At 40.9% G+C, this 27,704-nt stretch overlaps 1 protein-coding gene across 4 annotated transcripts; it reads left to right on the top strand.

The window, feature by feature from the left end:
* On the top strand, positions 1-25,350 carry NTMT2 (N-terminal Xaa-Pro-Lys N-methyltransferase 2). 4 transcript variants are annotated; one of them, XM_061451926.1, is made up of 4 exons: positions 1-101; positions 13,649-13,824; positions 19,380-19,629; positions 22,169-25,350. In XM_061451926.1, the coding sequence occupies exons 2-4, from the start codon at positions 13,690-13,692 to the stop codon at positions 22,441-22,443; spliced, it is 660 nt and encodes a 219-aa protein (XP_061307910.1). In that variant the 5' UTR covers positions 1-101; positions 13,649-13,689; the 3' UTR covers positions 22,444-25,350. The 4 variants fall into 4 exon arrangements, with proteins under 4 accessions (XP_061307910.1, XP_061307909.1, XP_061307911.1 ...); XM_061451925.1 differs by lacking the exon at positions 1-101 and adding an exon at positions 5,831-6,146; XM_061451928.1 differs by lacking the exons at positions 1-101; positions 13,649-13,824 and adding exons at positions 17,085-17,166; positions 17,526-17,655.
* The last annotated feature ends 2,354 nt before the right edge of the window (positions 25,351-27,704 follow it).

The following is a 27,704-nucleotide window of genomic DNA, read 5'->3' as shown; positions in this document are numbered from 1 at the left end:
GTTCCAACAAATAGATCTACCTTGGATCTTGCAGTGACTCATTATAAGCCATCTGATACCTTATTTTAAACCTGCTACTCTCAGGTGAAGATCAGCTGCAGGTATTTTAACAAGAAGCCACTCAGGCTGATCCTTCGTTTTATCTATGCTAAATGTGATGTCCTAGAACTGATTTCAAGGAGAAGAATATAAACTATTTGTTTACCCATATAAATTCAAACACATTCTTACTTTAGACCAGAAGCTTTTCGAGGCAATGACTGTGTCTGCTGTAAGTTTAGTGTAGGGCTTCAGTTTACCCAAATGTACAGATTCTCCAGTGTCCCTGCTACCAACAAAAAAGATGGCTAGCTGGCTTCAACTTCAGAAAGATCAGATGGCTGTTTGGGAAAGGAAACTAAAGTTGAGAAGTTGGTTTACTCACATTTCAGCAGTGATCCTGCAAGTAGTATAGGTGCCATTTTGCCAATACTCAAGCTCCATACTTCTTTTCAATGGAGATGTAAGGTATGTAATAGTGCTTGAATTGTCTGCAGCTTCTGGGTAGACCAGTACTACTCCTGTTCAGAAAATGGGGTTAGGAGACAATGTGAAATAGTTGTGAGTTGTACTTAGCAGAAGACATTAAGATGCTGCTGCCAACAGGCAGATAATATACCATCCACTTTTGGGGAAAAACAAACAATAAAACCAACTGGTATTTCTGTGGACTTTTCTAGGCACTTTTGAACACAAGTCTATGTTTTTGCCTAACCTTTGACAGCAATAAGAAGTGCTTTGAAAGTGATTTAAAAGCCTTCATGCTGTTGTTATTCACCCACTTAGCTGCACTAGTATCTGAGGCCTGAGTGTGTGTTCACACTAACTTTTAGGCTATAGAGCTATTTGGAAGAGGGACACAGTCTTGATCATGTGCAAATAGAATAAATAGAATTATGATGCCTTCTGTAGATCTTCACCCTTTTTTCGTGGGGCAGGACTACTGAGTCAAAACCACCACTAAGATATCAGAGAGCCTGAAAAACTAATCCTGTGGACTGTTGTTTCTGACACATTTGTGTTGGATGGTTGGGAATGGTACCTTGGAAAGACAACTGCATATGTACCCATGCCTGTCTATCCTCATGAGTTTTATGGGGTTTCAGAAGAGCAAAACTGCTGAGTGACACCAGGATGAAACCTGTCATAGACAGAGACATACACAAAATGACTGCACTTATCTTTTTTCCTAAGGAAAGTGGGCTAAGAGTATGTTATGAAATCACTAGCAGGGCATTAAAATGATAGGGAGTGACTCTGAAATATGCTTGGCTTCCCATGTGTATGTATTAATTGTAATTGGCCAGATTCTCAGAGGATGTAAATTGAGAGAGCTTCACTAGAGTCACAGTAACTCAGGCATTTTGTAAGCACTGGGGAACCCAAATGCACAACTTCAAAGAGAGTTAAGCTCCACTTTGTGCACAGAAGGCTGGAGAAACAGTGTTCTTTTCTGCTTTTGCACATCCTCCCATTGAATGTAGAAACCCAGCCCTTGTGGATCTCATGAGTATCAAAGCTATGGGGAGCCCTGGAGCTGTGGTCCCAGCACCCTTCACAGTGCTGTCCCAGCATTTGACTCCACTAGGACACATCAGGGCTTAGGTTTCATCCTTGGAGTCACTGCTACCTCTAAGCAGAGGTCACTTTGCTATACAATGGGCATTGCCAAAACTACAGCCATGACAAATTGAAATGTGGTGACAAATGCAGAACAGGTGGGCTCTGGGTTCCTAGGGGTATCTTTTGTTGGTGGCAAAGTGAGCTTGTGCAATGTCTTTCCAAAGCATTAACTTGCTGTCTTGATGCATCTGTTCCTGGTGCACTAACTGGCAAGTGGCTGAAAATAGATAAGCAAAGAGAAAGGGCCAGATTTGTGAGAAATAATAAGAATTAAACTTGGCTAGAGGTATTAAAGATAACAGGAAGGGATTCTACAGGTACATAGCAAATAAAAAACAGACTAGGGAGAACGTAGGCCCCCTCAGGAAGCTCTCGGGAGAACTGGCTACACAGGATTTGGAGAAGGCTGAGGTTCTGAATGACTTCTTTGCCTCGGTCTTCACTGGCAAAGGCTCTGACCAAACCACTCTTGGAAGGGAGATGCAGGGACTGTGAGAATGAAGACCTTGGGCCCACTGTAGGAGAGGAACTAGTTTGAGACCATCTTAAAAATCTGAACGTGCACAAGTCCGTGGGTCCTGAAGGAGCTGTCAAATGAAGTTGCTAAGCCACTGTCCATCATATTTGAGAAATCATGTCAGTCAGGTGAAGTTCCCAATGACTGGAAAAAGGGAAATATAACCCCCATTTTCAAGAAGGGGAAAATGGATGAGCAAGGGAATTACAGACCAGTCAGTCTCACCTCTGTGCCTGGCAAAATCTTGGAGCAGATTCTCCTGGAAGGCATGCTAAAGCACATGAAAATCAACAAGGTGCTTGGTGACAGCCAGCATGGCTTCACTAAGGGGAAATCCTGCCTGACCAATTTGGTGGCCTTCTATGATGGGGCTACGGAACTGATGGACAGGGGTAGAGCAGTTGATGTCATCTACCTGGACTTGTGTAAAGCATTCGACACAGTCCCACACGACATCCCTGTCTCTAAATTGGAGAGACATCAATTTGATGGATGGACCACTCGGTGGATAAAGAACTGGCTGGATGGCCGCATACAAAGAGTTGTGGTCAATGGCTCAGTGTCCGGCTGGAACTAGTAATGAGTGGCGTCCCTCAGGGATCGGTGTTGGGACCGGTCTTGTTTAACATCTTTGTCACTGACATGGACAGTGGGATTGAGTGCGCCCTCAGCAAGTTTGCCGATGACACCAAGTTGTGTGGTTCGGTTGATACGCTGGAGGGAAGGAATGCCATCCAGAGGGACCTTGACACGCTTGTGAGGTGGGCTGATGCCAACCTCATGAAGTTTAACCATGCCAAGTGCAAGGTCCTACACCTGGGTCGGAGCAATCCCAGGCACAGCTACAGGTTGGGCAGAGAAGAGATTCAGAGCAGCCCTGCAGAGAAGGACTTGAGGGTGTTGGTTGATGAGAAAATGAACATGAGCTGGCTGCAGTGTGTGCTCGCAGCCCAGAAAGCCAACTGTATCCTGGGCTGCATCAAAAGGAGCATGACCAGCAGGTCGAAGGAGGTGATCCTGCCCCTCTACTCTGCTCTTGTGAGACCTCACCTGGAGTATTGTGTGCAGTTCTGGTGTCCTCAACATAAAAAGGACATGGAACTGTTGGAACAAGTCCAGAGGAGGGCCACGAGGATGATCAGGGGACTGGAGCACCTCCTGTGTGAAGATAGGCTGAGAAAGTTGGGGCTGTTCAGCGTGGAGAAGAGAAGGCTGCGTGGAGACCTCATAGCAGCCTTCCAGTATCTGAAGGGGGCCTATAGGGATGCTGGAGAGGGACTCTTCATTAGAGACTGTAGTGATAGGACAAGGGGTAACGGGTTAAAACTTAAACAGGGGAAGTTTAGGTTGGATATAAGGAGGAAATTCTTTGCTGTTAGGGTGGTGAGGCACTGGAATAGGTTGCCCAGGGAGGTTGTGAATGCTCCATCCCTGGCAGTGTTCAAGTCCAGGTTGGACGAGGCCTTGGGTAATGTGATTTAGCGTAAGGTGTCCCTGCCCAGGTAGGGGGGTTGGAACTAGATGATCTTAAGGTCCTTTCCAACCCTAATGATTCTATGATTCTATGAAAACCAAGACATACCCCAGGATTGTATATGGGCCCAGATATTGCAAAATTAGTTGGAGAGAGCCTGGTGTTTCTCTGGTAAACCAGGAAGAAATCTGAAACCAAGTTATTTCAAGGGATGGCTGAAATGTCTAAGGTTGCATGAAGAATATTGCCCTCTGTTGAAAGAAGGGCTCAAACTTTGGCAGTAGAACTGATCTAACCATTGCCATGATCCCACTCACCCCAACCCATCCTCAACTTCGCGTTTCTGCCTCCTTTCCTGCACTTCTCTGGCAGTTGTTAAGCTCTGAGCTGAACTGGTTCACATTGCTGGCCAGACAGAAAAAGCCAACTTATGTATCAAGCTGAAATAGCTCTGCAGAGACCCCAGAAGGGGGAATGCATGAGCAGGGAGGGGTGGAAGTGTAGAAATGTATTTTTTAGTACTTAGATTACTTTTGGCTCTCATGGAACCCACTGTAGCACAGTTCTCTGACAGGAGACAGGGAGGAGGTCTGCATTATTGGTAAGGCCACTGTGTATTGTGACTGTATGGCTACGTCCTCCACACTGCCATCTCAGGAAGCTGTTCCAGCCCCTGTACTGTAGCACATGAAAAATTCCCTTATGTCAGCTGTGGGCTGGACTGGGGAACTGGTCCAACTCGAAAGAAAAATAAGTATATTTTTCTGAGTAAGATTTATTCACTGATATGTTCACCAGCACGTTTGCATAGTCATGTAGATTGGAACCTCTGGGGAAGCAGTGTGCCAGTGCAGTTAGGTGAGAATGAGTAGTACAGGATGGTAGTTGGGGAAACAAAAAAGGCAGTAATACCCAGGAATGTTTTTTTCCCCTGAGTACTTTTAATAAGTAATATCAAAGTAGAGATAAAGAGATTGACTGCTCCAAGGAAGCGAGTGATGTTGGAAAATATGCTTTAATTGATGCATTTCTCAATGTTGCTTAGCCTCATGTGTAGCTGAAGTACTAGTGATTTTCCTCAGTGGAGGCTAGGTCATCTTTGTTCTGCTCTCAGAAACTTAATCAGATGTTTATTGGGAGTTTCAGTACTGCTCAAGACATATGCCAGCCCTTTTGTTTTGGAAACATCCAACTTTCTGATCATGCATTGCTGCGTTATAGTGTGCTTACACTGCAGACAGCTGGAATAAAGAGCTTGTAAAGCAGATACTGTCATGGGCACAGTGTGTGGAGGTCAGTGAAGTTGATACAAAGCCTCCGTCCCCTTGCCGGGTACATTTGTAATTCAGGAGGCTTGAAGTTGTACCACACCGAATGCCTGACCTACCAAGGGGCAGAAAAGGTTTTGAAGCAGTACCTGTCTCTCCTTGTCCCTTGAGAGCCTGATAATCCTCAGGGATTGGGTATACTTAGGATATACATCCTCCTTCATGTAGTGGTCTGAACCGCCTTCTCTTTGCCAGCCAATATGTTAGTCCAAATTTGTTAAGGGCAGTTTACCTCATTTTGTTCTTCTGTATATTTTATTAGCTGAAGCAAAAAGCTGTTACCCTTCCCTGGCTTTATCGTTCCTGTGCCCTCAGACAGTAATTTCTTCAAACTAGCCTTTGCTGATGAGATAGTCTGTACCATTTAAACAGATTAAATGAACCTGGTATATAGAGTGGTGTGCCCTGGCCATAGACAGTGGCAAAGCATGAAACTGAATCTATTGCTTTCTCTTTGCTTGCTATAATCGCAGTTTATTAGGACATACGGTAGTGTATATGTAGAGGCATGTCCATGTTCTGTCTTCTGGCCTTCCTCTTGAGTGCCCCAGACTGAAAAACAAATAGCAAGGGAGAGACAGAGAAACAAAATCACCCTGTGAGATATAAAAGAAGGAGATGGGAGATCCTGGATAATATCAGAGTTCCTTTGAAGTGAAGGCTGAATAGATTAGGAAAAGTGTAATTGAATTAAAGCCACTTTCTTGGAATAGATATGCTTTTACCCTGGCTGAGCAATTTCCTGCTTGAGTTCTTTATCACTATCAGCACCTGCTTGTTTCAGAAGGCGACACTCCAGAGATTACTCTGAGCCAGTGCCAACAGCCAGCATTTCTCACTCCCCTCTCTCCCTCCTCCACCCCCTGCACTGCTCTGGACACACACCCTGATATAGAATGACAGCACACTGCCACAATTTAAACAACGCTGCCTCTGCCTCTTCGGAAAGACAGGTCCTCCAGAGAGCACCAGCCACAGCAGCTGTCCACCCTTGCAAAAAACATCTTCATCATGGCATATAAAGCAGCACATTTAGCTTTTAAGTCGCGCTGGCATAAGACAGACGAAGAACTCTGTCGGCACAGTATGTCCTTTGTCTTGCATAAAGCAATCCAAAATGACTTCTTTCAGAGTTACCTTTATCTGCTGGAAAAGCTTCCTCTGGGTGAGTAGCTGGTGTGTAGGAGTGTCTGTGTACGTGTGTGACTGTGCTCTAGAAATGTGTATAATGTTAGATGGTAGAGTGCAGGCACATTAATGACAATCAGTAGTCGTTTTGAGAAGCCTGGCTAGAGAGATGACAGTGCTAGCTAAACCATTTGGTAGTCTCTCTCAGCCCTGACTCATTCAGTACCCTGCTGTTTTACTTAAATACTCCCCAGATTGTTAGAGGAGGGCAAGGGAAAGACCACAAGAGTGAAATAAAGTTGGGTTTCTAGCTGATGGTTCCTTTTTTTCTGACCATTTAATTAAAACTTTCATTGACCTGTTTGGAACTTGGAAGGACAAATACAAAACTAGCAGAGCTGACATGCCTTACTTTCTGTTGCCAGATAACTGATTTTGTTATCATTCAGTGTGTCCTTAGCCTTGCCTTTTGCATTGTTTTGGACAAGTGCTTGAAAGGTAATGATTTAATTTTTTTTTCAGGTGTTGTTGCAATCCTTATTTCCACAGCAGGCTGTCTAACCTCCTGTTTGTTAACTGGAAGGAAAATGCTTCCAAAATGTTTGCTTATAGCTGAATTTCAGTGACAGCCTCTGGTCCAGGATGCCAAGACAATTTTTTTTAGATGAAGAAAATGAATGTTTATTTCTCATGAAAATTTAGTCCTGAATAAGAAACAAAATTTCCCCAGGACAATATAGCTAAAATGCAGATTTGACTTGAGTCTGTATTACATTAGCATGTCACTTTTTAAGCAGAATTGTTCAGCCTACAGTCAATATTAGAACTGTAGGAATTTAAGATGGAAAGGATATGTCAGTGGAACCTGTTAAACTACTCTTCTCAGTGAATTCTTGAGGCCTCCTTCCTATTTGAATGATCTATTTAGGCGAGTGGATTGTTTTATCTGATTGTTTAAAGTTACACAGACCCCAGTGAGAACTCTGCTCAGGAAGGTAAAATTCATAAGTTCTGTAAAGAAAAAAAAAACATTTTTGTGTTATCTAAGTTTTTGATGTGGTTTTTCAAATGAAGCAATATCTGCAGCTATTTAAAATGAAACATGGAAGATAAATACTCCTATCCCTAGTGGTAGGTAGCTGTGAACAATGGAAAGGAAAGAAAGATGGAAAGGAAGGGAAGTCAATTATAGGTTGATGGAATCTCAAGAAGTTTGTGAAAATGTTATTCTTTTGTTTGTTTTGAAAATAAACACAACATATTAGAAACTGAGCAGGATTTCTTACAGTGTTAACTGTTAGTGTAAGTACTAATGGATCATTTTAAAGCTAGAAGGTACCAGTATGAACATCTAGCTTAGAATTTCATGTAAAAGTTCGTGCAATGTGCTTATAATGTATGACTGGATCACAGTGTATGTTTATGAAGGCAAAAATACCTTGGTTTAAGGACTGCAAATTACTGAGAATCCATCAGTCCAGCATTAAGCTGTTTCCAGGCCTAATTGCTTTATTCTTGTAAAAATATATTTTTTCTTTGTAGTCTGAATTTTAATTGAATTTCCATTCCCAGCCAACAAACATTGTAAAATGGTCTTATCAGATTAAAGTTCCCCCCTCTGCCAGGCTCTTCATGACCCACATCATTAAAACTTAGCTAAATAGCTTCCAAGCTTGTTGCAATCTTAGAATCATAGAATCATAGAATAGTTAGGGTTGGAAAGGACCTTAAGATCATCTAGTTTCACCCCCCTGCCATGGACAGGGACACCTCACACTAAACCATATCACCCAAGGATCTGCCCAGCCTGGACTTGAGTACCACCAGGGATGGAGCATTCACAGCTTACCTGGGCAGCCCATTCCAGTACCTCACCAAATTATCCAAATTATCATTTTATCCAAATTAGTTTGACTCAATGGAAAACATACTGTAAATCCAGCTTTCATGTGAGCATACAGCATGTCTGTTACTCCATGCTTATTGTCATGAAGTAAAAGTGTTCATAAGGACAGGTACTGTGGAGTAGCTTGCACACTGTGAATACACACGCAAGAAATTTCACAGCATGCTAGGATGTCATGGTCTAGAGGGGTGGACAATCAGGTGTTTAAAATGCTGTTGGGTGATCAGACTCATAAAGTCATGGTCAAATCTTGAGGTCAGAAGAATACTGCAAGAGTCTGTCCTGCGACCTGTCCTGTTTAACATCTTTATCAATAACCTGGGGGAGGTAAAGGACTGCTTGCTCATCCCATTGGCATATTGCGGCCAACTGGCAGGACTTGTCTACAAATTCTAGGTCAGGGTTACCATCCAGAGGCACCTAAACAGGCTGGAGGAAAGAGACAGTTGGAACCTAGTGAAATTTTAATTCACCAAAATTCAAAGATAAATTCCAAGTCCTGTACCTGGAAAGGAAGAATCTTTGGCAACAAGAACATGAGTAGGGCAGTGGCTGGCCAGGGAGCAGCCCTACTATTAGGGCTTTGGTAGATAGCAACTGAACATGAACTAGCAGTGTGTCCTGGCAGCAAAGGTGGCTGTATTAACAAAAGCATAGCTAGTTGATCAAGGGTAATAATGATCACCTTTTATGCAACAGTCATTAGACCATATGCATGTACAATTGAACTCCCAATGCAGGAAATGACACAGAGCGAGTTGAAAGACCTCCAGGGTGGTGAGGGAACTGAAGCACATGCCTTATGAAGAGACAGAAATAGAATGGGGCATGTTCAGCCAGAAGAGACAGTTTCAGGGAGACCAAGTATCAGTCTGCCAATACCTACAAGACCATGAAGAAGATGGAGCTGAGCTCTGTACAGTGGCGTGAGGCAAGAGGACAAGACACAGTGGCCATAAATGGAAACAAACGAGGTTCAGCCTGGCTCTAAGGAAAAACTCTTTCCCCATGAGGACAGTCAGGCATTGGAACAGTTGCCCAAGGGGGGTTGTGCAATTCTCCATCACCTAACTGAATAAAGTCCTGATGAACCTCCTCTGACCTCATGTCTGTCCCTGCTTTAAGCATGAATTTAGACTACAGCCCTCCTTAAATCCCTTCCAACCTGAATTATACTGTGAACCAGTACTTTCTCTGACGTAGAGAACAGAATGTGGCAGGTCTGAACATCTCTGCAGAATGACATTTACCAGTTCAGTTCAGAGTGGAACTGAGCAGAAATGAACTGGACTTCTCAAGCTTCAGGACTACATCTGGATAACTCTGTGTAAACAGCATTAACCAAAGCAACAGCAAGACTGTGACTAGTCAGGTAGTTAAGAGCGTGCTTAACCCTGAATGTGAATAAGAGCACTGAAATCAAGCCTCACATTGAAACTTGCAGTGCTGTCCAGGGCCAGCAAGGTAGAAAGCTTGCTTCAAGCTATGCTAGCTCCATACTTCCCCCATTCCATTGCTAGGCTCAGTGGTGAAGCACTATCAGGCATGTTTACTTATGTGCTGAGCATATCTGGTATCACAGCCTGTTAGGAGAAACATGTCGCTTTTACAGACCAGGGTAACATTTATAAATAAAAGACATGAGTAACTTTAGGCACTGATCCAATAATGTACTTAAATGTTTGTGAATACCATTAGGCCCAGTGGACTTTAATGGAGCTACTGAGATGTTGGAAATTATGCATGTGTTTACATGGGCTGTGGGACTTGGTGCCAGTGGGGTGAGATTTGTGGTGGAAAACTTAGATGATCGGTCCATAGAGATAAATATTCCCATGTGTGAGGCACGTGCCTTTAAGTAATATCTGCTTTGGGGGTTAGCTAATGTTCATTCTCTATAAAACAGAATTTAAATGGTTCTTGGACCACAGCAGAGAGGTGAATTCTGCCCTGCACCCAGATAACTGTTTTTCAACTAATGCACAAAGCAGATGTTGCATGTGAAAGGGAATACTCATCAAGACTGAAATTAGTTCAGTATCTTGCAGAAAGTATTTGGAGCCACAAAATAATGTTTACAAATAAAAACTCAAAAAAAATTATTTGCAGCCCAAAAAAATTATTTGCAGCATTTACTTCTGCCAGGGAAATTTAGCTGAGTAAACCGCACAACCAAGACAGTTTACTGCAGGTTGGGGTTGCACCCAGCCTCATGTAGTAAGTGGTCTCTCTAGAGTTTTAGACCAGATGCACTGGGAAACAAAATTTTGAACAGATCTGTTACAAAATATCAGAGATAACATTTTGGACTTTGCAGGGCAAAAGGTCTTAGGTAGATAACTCTCTGTCTAGTCCAGGGGTTGGCATTCAGCTATAGATCACCACTCTGCATCCTGACTGTGTTGGCAGAGACTTAAAATTAATATCTCATGACTGTGAAGTGACCTTTAGGGAGCCAGTTCGTGTTCTGAGCCTGCTTTTGCAGTGCATTTGTTTTAGCCATCTCCACTTGGCGGACTTGCCAGCAGATCATCTGAGAACAAGTGTACCGTGAAAAAGTTTCTTCTTGCTTTACTAAAAACACATTTCTAACCTTAAATCTTACAAGTTACCTGCCTTAACACTGAAAACTTTGTGAAAGACAGCTGCCCTCTGCAACGTCTGAAAGACTTGCAGTCTCCATCATCCTATCCTGCCTATGCCCTACTTTCCAAAGTTTGCTGAAATCAGACTGTATATCCGTAACAGACCTTACAAGTATTTCCTGATGCAAGAGGTAGTCCCACATGGGTCATGGGAAGGGAGATGCCTCAGGCCATACAGGTCCTGTGATGAGAGGGAGGTACAATGGAGCAGAGCTGCAACACTCACTGCCACCAAGGACATGTGCCTCCTCACACTTCTCTTTTAGGGTAGGTTCCTGCAAGCTGGAAAACCTCCCTCTCTCTCTGGTCCTGCTGCTACATTCAGCCAGGCACAGCTGCAAGGCACATCAGAGTTGAGGTTAACTGGCTGTATCCAGAAAATTGGGTTGTGAACTGGGAGGATAGGCAGTATTGCAAATTCATTAGAGGGAGGAGTAACCCTGAGGGAGCACGAGTGAGACTGTGGGTCCGCAGGAGATGTTGGGTACATTGCTACTCTTTACATTATTTGCATGCCCTCAGGTGGGAGACTTGCATAAAAAGATCTTGGCAAAGATTGATGCATAGAGAAGACCCTCTGGGATGCTAAGCCCAGAGCTGGTTTTGAATGCCAGCACGTAAGGCAGAGCTCTGGGGCCCCAGCAAGCCCAGGAGGAGCTGCAGTCAGCTGGTGTGTGCACGCAAGTCCCGGCAGGAATTCTGCAACCCTGATACTAGTTCTGAGTGAGAAATATGAGAGCACACACTACAGATCTGATATCCTGAATAGCATATCGTCCCCATGTGTTGCCTCAGGTCAGGCTCATGTTTTCAGTAGAAGGACTCTGACTATTTGTTGTTCATGCTGCCAGCTGCCTGCAGACAGCCTGTAAATGTCTTTCCCTTCAACGCAGTAAAACAGGATAAATCACTGTCCCTTGATTGGTCCATTAAACAAGGCTTAGAAATAATCACTGGACTCTTACATAGAAGATCTAGCAAATCTAACATGCAGTGATTCAGTTCTGTTCACCAGACAGGCTGGCATCTGAAACAGAGAATAGAGGCACAGAGAAAACAAGATGGTGCCATTCCCAGGGGGAAGGTGGAGATCATGTCCTGGAAGAATCACAGCCACTGATGGAGTCTTTTTCCCAGGCTCTGGGAGTCACCCTAGCCAAGTTGTGCTGGGGATTGGTTGCTGCCCCCTTTGTATTAATTTCTCCAACTAAATGGTTTATTCTAAGTACGTGAATATAATCAGTAGAGTGTGTAAAACTCCCAGGTTTGACCCTTGCTGGGCTCAGTGCTTCTTGTGGTATAAATTTTAGGCATAACATAAATGTGTAATGGATTAAAGCTTTAATAGTATCCGTTCAGCAGTTGACTTAAGCAGGTGATGACAAGAGGGGCTGGTAATGCTGCTTTTGTTGGATGAAGGATATGCCAGGCATGCTGCTTATGCGTAACCCAATAGCACTATTCTGTACCGAGTGGTCCTTGGTGGTAATTATTCCCCATCCTACTTCCTTTGTCCTCCCCTCTCTTGCCTCCAAAGTGTCATTCTCCTGCTGAGGATGGGCAGGCACACACTTATCATTCCCTGCTGAGCTTGCTTGCCCTCAATAAATACATTCCAGGTTTATATTCAGGGTCTCTGGCCCAGCTCTCTTCCTCTCTGTGGAGGGCATAATTCCTGTCCCCAGCCATTGTAAGCAAGGCATGGCCTGTTCCCAGCAGCAACCGGCAGTGCTCCTGTGAAAGTTAAAAGGTGCAGTGACAAAAGTACTGCTTCCCGGTCCTTCTGTGTAGGCAGCCAGTAGGGAGCTCTCCCTTTTTACTGTTATTAACCCAAAAGGTGTTTGCTGCTGGATCATTTCCAGTTCTTTGAGCACAGTGGGAATCTGCAGCAGAGCTGGTCTCACACTGCAAGATTGTGCTTGCAAAGACTTGTTCCCAGTATGACTCCATCCCTCCTTATTGCTTAGCTTTTACAAGCAAGCCTGTGATTGTGTTTTTGTTGGAAGGTCTGTCATACACACAGGAAAATGCCTGGACACTTGCATGTGCACAGGATAGTCAAGGGTGCTGGTTTCCAAGCAAACTGTTTATGGGCTGCCTCTATCCAGACTTTTAAACTGCAAAACTAACTGGTTTTGATATGCTGATGCACATGGAGTATAGAAAAATCCAGGATGTGGACAGGCATCAGTTTTTTAAAGAGTAATATATAATAATCTTTTACCCAGCAAAGCTGGCAGGTTTTAATAAAACAGCTTCAAACTTACGATTGCTGTATATTACCAGCAAAATAGACAACCAATGAAAAGAAACATCCAAGCTCTGGCACACAGGAACTTTCCAGTGTATCACCAACTGATTATCTTGCTCCTTGATCTAACAGATGAAAATTTAGTTCTGTCTCTTCTGAATGGTCTCCCCATCTCTATACTCATGTAGGCCTGAGACTACCATCTGCTCTTTGGTTCGTCTTACTTGCAGTGCCACAGATTGTACAGTATCACTAAAAATAAACCAGAGGGAGTGCCTCATTCATACACTCTCTTGATGTGCTCTCCGTGCAGCTGTCAATGGCTAGAAAGCATATATGGAAATCTGCACAACAGTTAGGTTTGTGATAGCAGAAATGATGACCCTGTCGAGCAATAAATGCCATCCACAGCTTTTCTGGGAGCAAATCAAGCCCCTTGCTTGCATTTTCACTTCAAACTTGAGATGATTTTTCACTGACATGAAAGATAGTGTGATGACAGAAATTATGTCTGAGCCTGAGAGGCATGGAATTTGCCCAAGGAGGACTGTGTCTCTTCAAGGTATTGCAGGATTAAATCCAACACCTTTCCTTCCACCTTTGCTTTAGAAACAGAGGTTTGGTGGTTTGAAGGCTCAATTTAAGTTTATAGATCTTCACCATTGTGTCTCCAGAGCAATAAACTAAACCAGAAATGTCTTTCATTAACAGTAATATAGTGATTTATCTGCTTGCAGTGAAACTTTACGCTTTGACAAGTCAAGTTATCAATGGGGAGATGCAGTTCTATGCCAGGGCCAAACACTTCTACCAGGAGGTGCCAGCCACAGAAGAGGGCATGATGGGAGACTACATTGAGCTCTCCAATACAGACATTGAATCTTCCAAGGAGTTTCTCAGGAAGTTTGTTGGGGTGAGTCATTTAATCCCATCTCCTGCAAGAAACAGTAGTGATGTGTCATAAATGACATGCATTATGCCCAATCAGATATATTTTAAATGGTACCATATGTCAGTCATATTTGATGTGCAATCACAGGTTATAACTGACTGTCACTGGGTCAAGTAATGTGTTCTGCCAGATCATGCATCATCAGGAATATACATTTTGCCTGGCCTTATGTCATTATTTACCTGTTTTGCATCCTTTTCTTGAACTCCAAAGCTGCAAAGAGGATTGGACAAGTTCTTTTATCTGTGTTTGGGTGGGAGACTAATTTTCAGTGCAGGACTGGGACCTTTCATGATAAAATCCTTGTTGGCTTCAGTGGGAGATTTGTCTGTGGAAATTCCTGCAGTCCATTTGGGAAAGTAACTGAGAATAAATGCCAAGTTTCTGCTGTGCCTATTTATAGATATTTCTGAGAATACTGCAACAAAACCCAGCCCCCCTGTGCCACCCCTCCCCACCCTAAACATGAGCAGTATATAGAATAAGCTACCCATTAAGAAAATCTCTTTTCTTTAGTGTTTCAGTATCACTGGGGACCTTTGCAAGCAGTTTTCTAAAGTTCTGTAAACATTTTCAGAGGTCTGCTTTGACCTGTGATCTAGAGAGATGCCAAGTGGGATTTTAAAATCACCTACAATAGCAATAGCACTTTGGCACTTAGGTTTCTGAAAACCCTGTTGATGTCTTTGGGAATCTGCAAATTTTTAAAGCTGTGATCTGATGATTTTCTGGCTGGTTTTTCCTCTTCCCAGGGGAAAAGCCTACTAAATTAGCTCAACAACAGTATTAGATGCTAAAGAATCCACAAAGCCACAGGAAAACAAATTTCTTATGTTCTCCTGTTCACAAAATGACTAGTTCTTTATAATGCTACCATAAATCTTTCATTTTCTGCTCAAATGTACAAATTTGGGATAGCCAGATGACCTTTTTTTAGTCTCAATGATCCACTATGGAAAAAAAGCTCAATAGCTTAATTAGATGTTATATACACAAAAGGGCACAGTTTAAATGGATTGAGATGGAAAATGAGTGTGGCTTAACAACAGATAGAAATCCTGTATAGCAGTGAAGAGCAACTGTTGGCAAAGTTTCCTGTACCTGATAGAGGGAGGCTTTTGGCACAGTGAGCCAGCAAAACATGAATGAACAGCTACATTTTTTCATTTACAGTGATTTGTATTAATGCCAATGCAAAAAGGCTTCACAACATTTTAAAGCCTAACTGTATCGGGCTTTTTACAAGCAGAAAATACAAAAATACAAAGGAAGTTCAGCAAGGCAGCTGAACCTGATGGTAAAATGGCATTTTCAGAAAAAATAAAATGCAACTTTTCAGTTGCTGGCTTAAGGCATATTCCTTAAATATTACTTAAGTCTTGTTTTAAGGACATTTTGTGGAATGCAAATGGTGCATAAGATTGTACTCAGGGAAGCATTTTACACTTCTGAGACATCATACAGATGCCATTTCCTGAATGGAAGGTTTATACCACACTGTTATTATGCTTTCTCATCTTCAAGACCCAAAAAGGAAAGAAGTACAGTCTTGAAGTTGTACCCAATGCATCAGGTGTGATGACAGATACAGAATACTCCAGAGCAGAGTTCCTACTCCTATTATTAGCCAGGGATAGAAAGGATACTCTGAATGGCCAAGATCAAACAAGAAAAAAAAAACCCAAACCCAAACCCAGAAAGGAATCTGTATGTTTTGCTAATTCTGATTTAATATGTTAAATTCTGTCCTCTGTTGAGATACAGTCAATTGGTTATGTTATTTATGGTTTATTTTCCTTTCTTACTACTGCAATTTGGATTCTACTCAATCAGACTCAGATATTTGCTGGCTTTCTGTAGTAGTGACTTTATTGTAAAGATAATTTGAGTTATGTCTTCCCAAGTTGATGGCTCTATGAATTTTTTTTTTCCAATAAGGTGATCAAGGTAGAAAAAAGCAGTTTGTTTCACCTATAATTTATAAACTATACTTTCTTCTTAAAAGAGAAGTTTAACAAAATCAGAAAAAGAAAAATTAGTTTCAGATCAACTGAACGTATTTAATTTAAGTTTTAATTGTTTTTCCCTATGAAAAACTTCTCCCTTTTTTTTTTCAAGAGTTCAAGTCAGTTCTAAAATGAAAAATGCTCTTTAGAAATGAAAAGTTGACAAGTTTTGTGTTTTTTTTTCCTTGAAAGTTGTGAGATAGAAGTATCTTGACATTTTTGACATTCTTTCCCATGTGTTTTGGCTATAACTCTTCTCTAGATTTGAAATACCAATTTTGCAGAGAGTTTTATTCTTCCAAAACTCGATTTTCTGGCAAAATTAGTGCTCCTTGAAAAACGGTTGCCCAGTTCCACTCAAATTACCCGTCTTGAGTTTGGCTGGTATGGAAATGCCACACAGTGACATTTCCCTTACATGACTGATGTTGCATACCTTCAGGTGTGGAATTTCTTATCATGATTTCTTAGCACCACTGTAAATTGAGCTACAGATTTCTTTATGATTGGAGAATTTATCTTGCATAGGTACATGGAAGGAACTACAGAGGGGACTAAGGACTTCACATGCTCTGATTGTAGGATTGGAGAGGACTTGTATTTTAGCCTGTCTCCTTCCCAGGCAAGTCAAACTGAGTTAAAAGTGCCACTGTGCTCAAGCTAAGAGGTTTTATGTGTGTGTGGGCAGAACTCAAACCAAGAGCAACATTACTTGAGCTAGCAGTGCTGTACAGACAAGCTATAGGCTGTCTTAGGTACAGACATACTTGAAGGGTTATCAGCAGATAAATATTATGCAATGAACATTGCATATTTATGGCAATGTGTCCATTCCAGTTAAAGCCTTGATATCCACATAGTGTGTTTTCAAGTGCCTAATCCAGAGGTAATGTGTAAAAAAGGAAATAAAGAAAACAAAGAAACCATTAATTCAGAAACAGTTGTGAGCTGTAGGTTTGTGAAATAATACAGATTATATTAACTTTATAGCTCTGTTTCTGCCCTAAACCCTTTCTCCCTTTCTGCCCTCAGTTCACCTGCCTGATTGGTTACTTACTGAATGAAAAGCTTCTTGAGAGTGATTTTCTCCTGTTTGATCAGGGAGATGGAAGAGATGTTGTTGAAAACCTGATTTTTAAATTTTTTTTAATAGAAGGAAAACCACTGTGATTTTTATTGATTTCTTGAACTCTGATTTATTTTTTATCCTGAATATCTACACTGCCTTCATGCCCTTCCAAGACTTGAAGTAGCATCAGGAACATATTCTGCAGCTCTCTTATCCCTAAGGAAATTTGTGAGTGCCCTATTTAAGCATACAGAAGAATTTTTGAGTGTGTATGTGTCCTAAATGCTAGTGATTCTGAGTAATGGGAAGCAGGTAATCAGAGGAGCAGTCAATGTTAAATTTTGAAGCCTGTTCTGGCTTAAATTTTTACTTACACTGTTTTTTAAAATAAGGAGTCTGATTTTCAGCTCAATTAGGCTTTTGAGAATATGATTGCCTTCCAAAGAAAATTTTAATACCCTGTCAAAGCTCTGAGCACTTTCAAACCGGGAATGTGAACATGGACTTGTGTCAACATTTTCATTACAGAGCTGTAGTGCTTCACAGGGCTTCTCAACTGACTGCCTGATGCTCTTGCTCCCTTTCAGCAAAGTGTGGAATCAAGCTTCATCTCCCATGATTGTTCCTTTTCCTCCTCCTCCATGGCAAATGGAGATGTGTTATCAGAGGTCCTTGATGTGACGCATCATGGGAGATGAATTCCCTGTTTTGAGTGAGGTACTGTGACTATAGGTTCTCTGAAACACAAATGTCAAAGAAGTTCTGTGGCTTTTTGTTTAATTCTGTTAATTGTTTTGGTAGATCAACTCAGTCTTCTCACCAGCTTTCTCAAAGATTTTTACTTCATCACATCAGTGTAGGCCTGTATGTATCTGCCAGCAAACAATAAGGAAATCCAAATGATCCCGACACAGTTCCTTCTCCTTTCATAAAATCCTTGTTACAGCTTAGTAACTTACTGGTCATCAGTAAAAACCACATGCTTCTAAGTGCAGCCTATGAATGAAGAATGGCTCACATTTTCTGGCTAACTGCAAACAGGTAGTCTCCAGAATCCAGCAGGGTTAAGGTCTTAAGGACTCTTCCGCATCAGGAGATTAATCTTCCTAGGTATACAAATTGGGACCAGCAGCCCTAGAGATTGGTGAAAGCCTTTGAGGTCCTTGTGCTCTTTCTACAGTTACTTTATGTAATCAGATGCTCAGCCAGGCTATTCATAGTCATGTCATTGATGGTACTGTCCTTTGACCTTAATAATCTACTGAATTATACAGTGAAGCAAGGCCAAAAACCGTGGTGAGTTACATGATTTATGCTTGATCATCAGAGAGGAGGTCTCCCAGTAAACAGGAAGAGCAAGACTCTACCTAAGCTTATTTCCTTTAAGAGCAGTAGAGTTGCAGCAGGGACTTTGGCCCATAGCTTTCACTTCAACACTCAGTTCCAGGGGACAGGGAAAAGGTGTTTACATTTGCTTTTAATATATTTGTTTAACAGATAACGTTGGCCAGGGGAGCTCCAATCCCACAATCAGTGCGTGTACAGACTTAAAATTTTTGCTTTAAGGAACCTCAGCAGGCTCTTAAGAGACTTTTTATAGCTAGAATGGAAGCCTTAGGGGTGAAATACAGCTGTCATTATAAAGATCTTTTTACAGTGACTCATTATTTTTTCATAGACATAGCCTTTATGCCACATTTTTTTCATGCCTGATCTCTGTCCAGAGATTGTATTTATGAAGAAAAAAAGAACAGTTATGTTCAATCATCTTTCTTGTCTCTATGCTTAAGAAAGAAATTCTGTATATGCTCCAGTCCAAACTTTCTGAGTTGTAATAACTTACCTACAACTTCAACATCTTCATTCAAACACAGCTTATTTTGAAAACTGCACTCTGGTCACAAGGATGCTGTGAATCTGCAGCAATGTCCATGGGTACCTCGGGAGTTCTTTGCTGCAGAAATTACTTCTTGCATGCAGTATCTGGTATATGCTTACTTTTTTGTTAGGCCTTTACAGGGCTCAAAATGAGGCTTATCTGGCCATGTATTTGATTGTGAGGTGTGAATATTTGATAGATAAAGTTGCAAGGACTGTACAAATACCAGTGGATCTTCTGAGAAAGCTAGGAGTTTGTGACAGATTGTGTCATTTCTTATACCAAGTAAAATCTTATTGTGCAGTAATAAATGTATGGCTGTAGTGAGGAAGTCCCATCAACAGCAGCCTGGAGCACATAGCAGCCCAGTTTGATTCAAACATAGGTACCCAAAGCTGTATTGTTACTGTCCCAGGTTTTTCTCAGTCTTGCAACAGCTCTGCCCAAATAAGGAAACAAGACACTAGGCTTGGTGTACTAAAGGCCATAGCAGTTAACATAGTTTCTATGATCTTTCACGTGGTATTTTTCAGATTTCAACTGATTTTCTTGTATCCCACAGGGGGTGGGGAAAGCTGGCACCAACCGCGCCCTGGACTGTGGCTCTGGAATAGGTCGTATCAGCAAGCATGTCCTGTTACCAGTTTTTAAGAGTGTGGAATTGGTGGATATGATGGAGAATTTTCTGGCTGAGGTCCCGAACTACTTGCAGGGCAAGGAGGACAGAGTAGAGATGTATTACTGCAAAAGCCTCCAGGAATTCACTCCAGCCCCACAAAGATATGATGTCATCTGGATTCAGTGGGTTTCAGGTTAGTTCAGCATGATTCATCCAGCCCAGCATCTGAGAGAACTGTACAGCCTGTGCTAAAGTGTAAGTTAAAAGAATGATGCAGCAGTAAAAGGAGATTCAGTTCTTTGGGACTGCTTCCTAAAACTCACAGAGACTCCTGAGAGCTCTCCCCAGCCACATGCACAGTTTGTACAAATCAAGTTGGTTTTCTTAAGGTCACTTACTGGAGGAACGTACATGCTCTTGGCAAGCAGCCTGCATGCTAAGGTACATCTGAGGAATAGGCCTTACCTGTGGGTTTTCTTGAGCAGGAATGCCCCTTCTTTGTTGCCAGTGCTGCCAACATGGAGTTGGTCTCACCAACAGGGATTTCATAGTCTGATGTCTTGGGGGTATTTCAGGAAACAATCTGAAAAAAGACACAGTTAAAATCACCAATATCTATAAACAAGATCATGTCTTATACATGCATTGATGCTTATCAAACAGGTTTACTTAGCTCTGTGTCACAGTACCCCTCATATGAGAAGTATCTGCTTCTAAGCCAACACAACCACTCCCAATTTTTTCTAGAAAACCTGCAGCAGTACCTAGCTGTCCTTCCAAAAAGAAGGTTTTCTCTTAATATGTGAACCTAAGTGTCCACGGTGGAGTTTCAGCTGGCAAGAAGTCATTATTCTGAAGTGTAAGAGGAGGCCCAAACAGCTCCGTCTCTTCTAAAAGCCTGGAGAAAGTTTCTTGCTGGGCAAAAAAAAAAAAAATAAAAAAAAAATTGAGAGATTCGCATAGAAGGAGGTATTTATCTTTTATTCAAGAACACTTTCTTGTCCTCTGCACATCGTCTTAAAAAGTAATGAAACTGAGATTCTTAGAACAGGTCTTCATAGCTGTAGTTGCTTCAGAACAGTATCATTTTCCTTTGTATTTTTGCTTTTCTTGAATAACCAATCACTGCAGTAAATGTAGCTCCTGCCTTATATTTTGAGCAAATCCAAGTCAACATGAGCCAAGACTTGTCTGAGGCTGTGCTTATCAGCTATGCAGCTGCTACCAAAGGGAGCATACGCCTTTTCTTTAGCATAGAAATAGATCTGAATCTGCTTCCTCCATCAATTTCAGTGAAATACGTAGTGATCTAAATATTAATTAAACTTCTACCTCTATCTTGAATTTGGCTGGAATATGCCAACAAGCTCAATGCTTTCTGGTGGGGCAAGGGCAGGACTGTCTTGTAGAGAGCAGCACCATGAAGATCTCATTTTGTTAGGAAAGCAGGCTAAAAGCTAAGTTAAGAGAACATTAAGTTCCAAATTAGGTGTACAAGAACTTCAATGAATATTGCTGATGCAATCTTGATTTATCTTATGTATGAATAAGTTTTTGAGCCCCGGCTGTTATTTTATGAAAAAATAAGAATGCAGGTTTACATTTCATACAGAAATCACTATTTTCCTTTAGCTTGAAAGGTATTCAGTTTTAGGCTTTGGGGATTTCTTCTTTTTTTTGGGGTGGGTGGTTAAAGAAACTTGACATGCTATGTCAAAATGTGGTTTTGAAATGACGACTTCCATTTATAAAAGTTTAAATCTTCCATCAAGAGACCTAAATATTTTGACTAGAAAATGCAAACAATTACTTTAAAAAAAAAAAAATCAAAAAATCATTCCGTTTCTGACCACCTGTCCTTGTCAATTCGTTTTAGATGTTTCACATGTGAGAGTTCTCATTTTGCTTTTCTCAGAGCCCTGCACTACTGTTCTCAATGTAACAGAACTTTTGATCTTTGGGCAGGAAAGATAAAAACCACAATCCCAATAACATACTGAAAAATTTATTATTTTTAAGTGTATATGGTATATGCAGAAATCACAACAGTAGAGGGTAATATAAAGAGTTTATTTGGCCATTTGGATTCCACATTGGATCTTTGATCAAGAACTCCTTTGAATACATAATGTTACACAAAGTTATAGAGATTTGTAGCATTAAAAGACAGAAGGGATTGTTACATTATCTAGTTGGACCTACTCTGTATCACAAGTGGTTATAGTCATTCCTTCACCCTTGTACTGAGCCCAGTAGTTTGTGTTCAATTAAAACACGTATTGAGAAATTCAGCCACGCTTGATTTGAGGACTTCAAGAAGTGGTAAACATCACTTCTGTTGGTAGTTTCCAATGGGTAATTACTTACACTGTCAAACAGTTGTCACTTATTTCCAGTATGAATTTCTTTGGTTCCAGCTTCCTGCCACTGATTCTTATTATGACTTTAACCACTGGATTAAAGAACCGTTCAGCACACAGTATTTTCTCCACTATTCCGCTTGACTTCTGTCCACATCTGGTGCTACTACTAATATGGATCCTAAATGCTGGTTTGAGCTTTTAATGGTTGATCTCATTAATTTGCCCAAGATTTCATAATTAAATCTGTCAGGACTAGAATTTCTCTTGCAATAAACAGGGTATGGAGACTCAGAATAAGGCATCATTCTGATATGTAAACTGGGAATTTAAATGGTTAATAGTGATCTATGTTCCATCTTTTATCTGTAGGATATCTGACAGATAAAGATCTCCTGGAGTTTCTTATCCGGTGCCAGAATGGCTTGAAGGATAATGGTGTTATCATTCTCAAGGACAATGTAGCCAGGGAGGGCTGTATCCTGGACTGTCTGGATAGTAGTGTGATCCGAGACCTGAACATCCTCCACAGCCTCATTGAAATGAGTGGACTCACCATCCTGCAAGAGGAGAGGCAGGAGGGATTCCCTGAGCAGTGTGTCCCTGTCTGGATGCTGGCCATGCAGAAAGGCCCTGGCCATTCCTGATTGCATAGTGAGACTGCAGAGACTGGACTATGGATGAACCACAGGACTGGGAAGGAGAAAAGCATCTGCTAGAAACCACCTAACCACGCATTGCTACTACTACAACTCTATAGCAGCAACTCTTAAAGGGTCAGGAGAGAATTACAATTGAGCCAGCTTCTCCAGCAAATAGTCTACTTCTAAATCCTGTCTCCTTCATCATTCTCTCCATTTTTAAAAGCCTTTCTAAGAGCTTCTTGTCAGATCTTTCTTTCATTAAGAAGTTAATACTGGACAAAATGAATTGAAAAGAATTAGGTCTGAAGTCTCTGTAGTGGCTAATGCCTTTTGGAGTGTTCTGTATGAGGTGTTAACAAATGAGCCTGATTTTTACTATGGCATTTTAATCTTCTTGGAGTTTAAGAAGGATCTATCAGATCACTGAAGCAAGAAATTCAAATACTTCTGGAAAACCTAATCCAAATTTTGACTATCATCACTATCTCTAAATTATTTAGACAAAAAATATAAGAAAAGTTTTATCCATTTGTTGGCATCAGCTATCCATTTGGGGGGAGTTTTGTTTGGTTGATTTTTTGCATTTCTGTCAGTTTGGACAATAGGACAGCCTGGCTAATTTTCCATTAACCTGATTAATTTTCCATTTTAGTTCCATTTAGGAACTACTTTATTTTCCTGAGGTTTCTGCCATAGAACAATAGTGGCGCATAACGGTTTTTACACTCCAGGATAAAACTTAGATGACAAATATATGCATGTTTGCATTGAAATTTTGTGAAAAGATTTTCCCACAAATTACATTCTGGAAAATATTTTTTCAAAATGTTCACAGTGGAAACCACTTGAAAGCTTCTCTGTATTATACATACCACTGTAAATTTCTTGCTTTCCCACATTCAGAACAAGTCTGGCACCATATGCAGCTAACGGGATTTCATGGGGCGTTACTAGTAAGACTGTAAGAATAACTAATACAGTATTGTATTAATTAACAACTCTACTAAACTGCAGAGGGTGTTAGTGTAACCCAGAAACATCTATGATTTATATTCAAACAGCAGCTCTAGAAGCCTGGATTTGAAAATACTAACACAAATACTATCTCCTTATGGTTCACAGAAATTACACATTAAGCTTCTCATCCTTCTCATAGAGGCACAGAAAGTGCTGTGGGAGGGCAGAAGTTCATCTTGCAAATAAAATCGGAATTTGAAATTCTGCTTCATTCTGAGTGGGGACAAGAAGGGAGAATTTTGAAGGAAAACCACACAACCGCAGACTTTTCCATTCAGACAAAATCAAATGTTTATCTTGAATTGGGCTTTTAAAATAATTTGCACTTTAAATGTCATTAAATGCAGTAAAAAACAAATTAAATATGGCTTGTTCAAAATTCTGGAAATTGAATTATGACATTAGAATAGACTTTTTTGACTCTGTCAGAATTTTTATCATGTTTTATTTTCCTGAAATGCTATTCTGGCAAAACTAACCAGCCTTTATGTGTTGCATTATGACAAACCTCCACGTTCTGATGGAAAGGGGTTCTATAAAACATCCTCCACATGACTGTAGGCACAGATGTCTGTCTTAAATATTGTCATCTGTGTTAGATTAATTCACGTAGAAGCTTGAAGATAACGAGATCAAGGAACCTCTCAGCTGGATTTTGAACACTCTGCCATCCTTTGATAACAAATCTCCAGTTTTGGTTTTAATTGCATAACTCATCTTCTCTAGCAGTATGGTTGCATATGTTGAGAATTTCCAGTTTATGGCAGAGGGCTTCCTGCCATCAAATCTTATCCAGTGATTGTCCTCTTAATGTGGCATCACTAATTGTAGCATTAAGGAAGACAACCCTAGTGATTTGGTGAATATTCTGGTGTGTCATATAACCATGAAACCTATAGTTCCCATGACACAGATGTGTCTGGAATGTTTTGTCTAATCTTTCCATTCTAATCAACTGGTAATGGATGTAAATTTAGTATTTAACATTGATAAAAACCTTAGGTGAACACTTACATTCTGGAATTGTCCCCAGAACTAAGTACTTCAAATTCCCTTTAAGCTACTGTAATACTTTTATTCTGCTGAGGCTGCTAAAATCTGGTGTGGTCTTTGTGTACATTTGAGTATGTGCAGATATTTGAAGGAAATCCAGTCATTTGGTTTACAGGAAAGAGGAATCAGTCCTATAGTTAGTAACACTGGTTAGCAATAGCAGGAGAATATTTAAAAGGCCTTTACATGGATTACAAATTAATTTGCCCTTAATAATTTTTTATTGCAGCCAGAGTCATCTGTCATGGTACAGAATACTTGGGGATTGCTGGAGATCATAGTACAATCGTGCCTGTGTCAGGCATGTCTGAATGATGTTGATCACTACAATGGTGAGAGAATGGCATTGTGGAAGTAGGAAGTAAACAATTTTATGCAAATTTAAACAGCTGCCACATCTCAGAGGGCAGAATATATCAGATGTTCACTTACACACCAGTGTGGGTGCCGTTCTGTCAAGAGAGATACGGTTCCAAGATGAATATAGGAATGTAAAAGGGTTTAGGATGAAACGTAGAATATAAATGACTGGTACTGTTATCAGTGAAATACAGTTTTCAAGGCAAAAATGGTCTTCCTGTGTTTTGTACATCTTTCCTATGCGTATTTCCAAAATACATATATTTAAGCATATAATGAAAATTGGTTCCCTTAACTGTGTGAGAACAGAGACAAATAAAGTGGCAATTTACTAGAAAAACACATATTTCATGGTTCCCACATTCCTGGAAATTAATGTTTCATGGCTACGTTGCTTCCACAGTAAAATATTAAAGCTTTTCTGGTGACATGATGAACCTCAAAAGTAAAGACACACCAGCCCTCCGGGGCTTACATGCATGAGATTGCTGCAAACTGAATAATATTTTGTTTCCCACTTTTCCAAGATACATTTTTCATTGAAGAACTCCTAGTCAACCAGTGTAGGCCACCCTTAGATGTTGGGTAAGTGTCATGCTTGGCTTAAAAAATCAGGGCTTTCTGGACTTTACCATAGTACATAATAACAGTAATAATGATAATGTATCACAGATTTCAGGGAGAGGATCTTGCTTAGAAATCATGTATATATCAGTTGATCTTTCATGTTCAAAGACTGGATAATCAACTCAGTTGCTCTGCCTCAACTTCCAGGTTATTTAAACTATGCACTTAAAGAAGTCTTTAGCTGATCAGGTTGCAGTGGGAGTCTGAATCCCATTTGTTTGGTGCTCATTTAGGATGTTCCCAATCTCAAGTACCAGAAATTTAATCCAAGATTGAGACCCTGGCTGAAGGAAGGTTCACAGAACACTTAGGGTCCTCCAAGCTCAAGTCCTCATTCACCACTGACAGGTAATTAGTAAAATACGTAATTACTCCTTCAATCAGAAGTTTCTCCCGGGCAACCACTGCTCAAGTAAATCCTCAGCCAAAGTGCAGAAAAGCCTGCTTCTGCACCAAAACTCTTGGTAATGCTCAGTTTTCCTGTGTTAGGTCCAGTGCATCTATCCTGTTTGACTGAAGGCCTTTATTATATGAATGTGATGTTCCTTGCAAAAGAGATCCTCATATCCTGACAGTAGACCCCCAAATGCTACTGCAACCCAAATGAAACATAACAAAGTGATTATTACAGCAGGCTGAACAGTGATTCCAACTGTGCATCCTGCAACCATCAAAGTTCATGCTGTTCGGGTTCCAAAAGCAACTCAGATGTTACCAATGTCCTCTCATTCCTGATTGGAAGTCATCATTTTTAGACATATTGCTGAACAGGTGTTCTAAAATATTTTGCTTCAGAAATACCAAATTGATCATATCAATTTTCATTTGACTTTCTTGTTTGGATGTTTATATAATCTAGCCTAAACTGACATTTTATGTAAGATGATAATACATTATATGGTATTGCAGTAGTTGAAGTACAACATTTGTTTCCTACAGAATGTGCTAATAAAATCAGTACCTTTGCTGCACCCAAATATAGCAAAACAAGTCATTAGTTTCCAGAGGAAACAGTCATTTCAAGAGGAACAGTACTGTCAAGAATTATTTGCCCAAGCTCTTTTTCTCCAGATGTATCCCACCCATGCAGGCAGCCTGCAGTGTGCCTGGTCTAGGGGGCAGCCACCTTAGGCTCTTTGACAGCAAGGAGAAGAAACTGGTACCTCCAAAGCAATTCGGACCACCTCAGAGCTGAACTGGCTTGAAACATGAGAGTCTCTCTTCTCCTTGGTGGTTGTACAGTGGGAATGAAAATACATCCTTGTTATAACCAAATCAGCATCTTCATTGTTAATGTCAAACAGAAGTGCAGTGTGATCTGAGGCATGGACTTGGATAACCAAGCACCCATTAAAAATCAAAGTCATGGTCCCAGGGCACTATATTAATGGGAGCACTGTATCACTGCATAATGCCAACTGACAAAAGCTTTGCCAATTGTTCCACTGAGTGTCCTGAGTACCTTCATGCCATTCACCTGTTTTTCCATTCCCTTAGTCCAGGCTCCCCAGGGCATTTACAATGACATATCAGACAGTAGGCCTGTCCAGAGGAACTTGACTGTTACGTGTGATTAAAACCAGTTGCGTTGCATTCCTTTTCTCTTCCTGTGATGCTTCTCCCAACTTGCCAAGAAAATCCCTCCTCCACTTGCTAAAAATGATTTGTTCTCTGTGGACATCACCACATCTCACTGAAGTAAAACAGATTACCTTTGATCTTAAGAGGAGGTAATTCTGTTTATCTGAGAGCAATAACAACAGGCTGTATTTCAAACATACAGGTTAATACCTGTCTTTTTCAATTGATGTCAAGTAGGCGTTCCCAGACTTTTGTTCCAAACAAAGCTCACATTCTTATCATCACCATAAATGACAATATCTGTACAATACTATACATCCCTAAACCTTGAAGCATGCATTATCCTTGTGTTCTGGATAAGGAAACTGAGGCACAGAAGTGTGATCTGGCTCACATTACAGCTTTACCTAAGTGGTAGCTGTGGGTGATTAACACCTCCACAAATGAGGCCATGACAGGAACTAGAGTGTTTTGTAGGCAGACATAAACTTATTCTGATTGTGCTTGGAGCAGATTGAAACAGCATGGTTGTGGTTAGCTTGCTTATTAGGCCAACCCAATATGTCCTGCAAAGAGAGGGCTCAAGCTGAACATTGTGCTCATGAACATACAGCTTCTGTTCCTTT

Source organism: Pezoporus flaviventris, unplaced genomic scaffold (assembly GCF_033815535.1).
Source record: "Pezoporus flaviventris isolate CSIRO_AGI_PZ_B2104156 unplaced genomic scaffold, CSIRO_AGI_Pfla_v1 ptg000013l, whole genome shotgun sequence".
Classification (NCBI taxonomy): domain Eukaryota; kingdom Metazoa; phylum Chordata; class Aves; order Psittaciformes; family Psittacidae; genus Pezoporus; species Pezoporus flaviventris.
The sequence above is the reverse complement of the archived record's forward strand: the minus strand, read 5'-3'. Positions and strand labels throughout refer to the sequence as shown.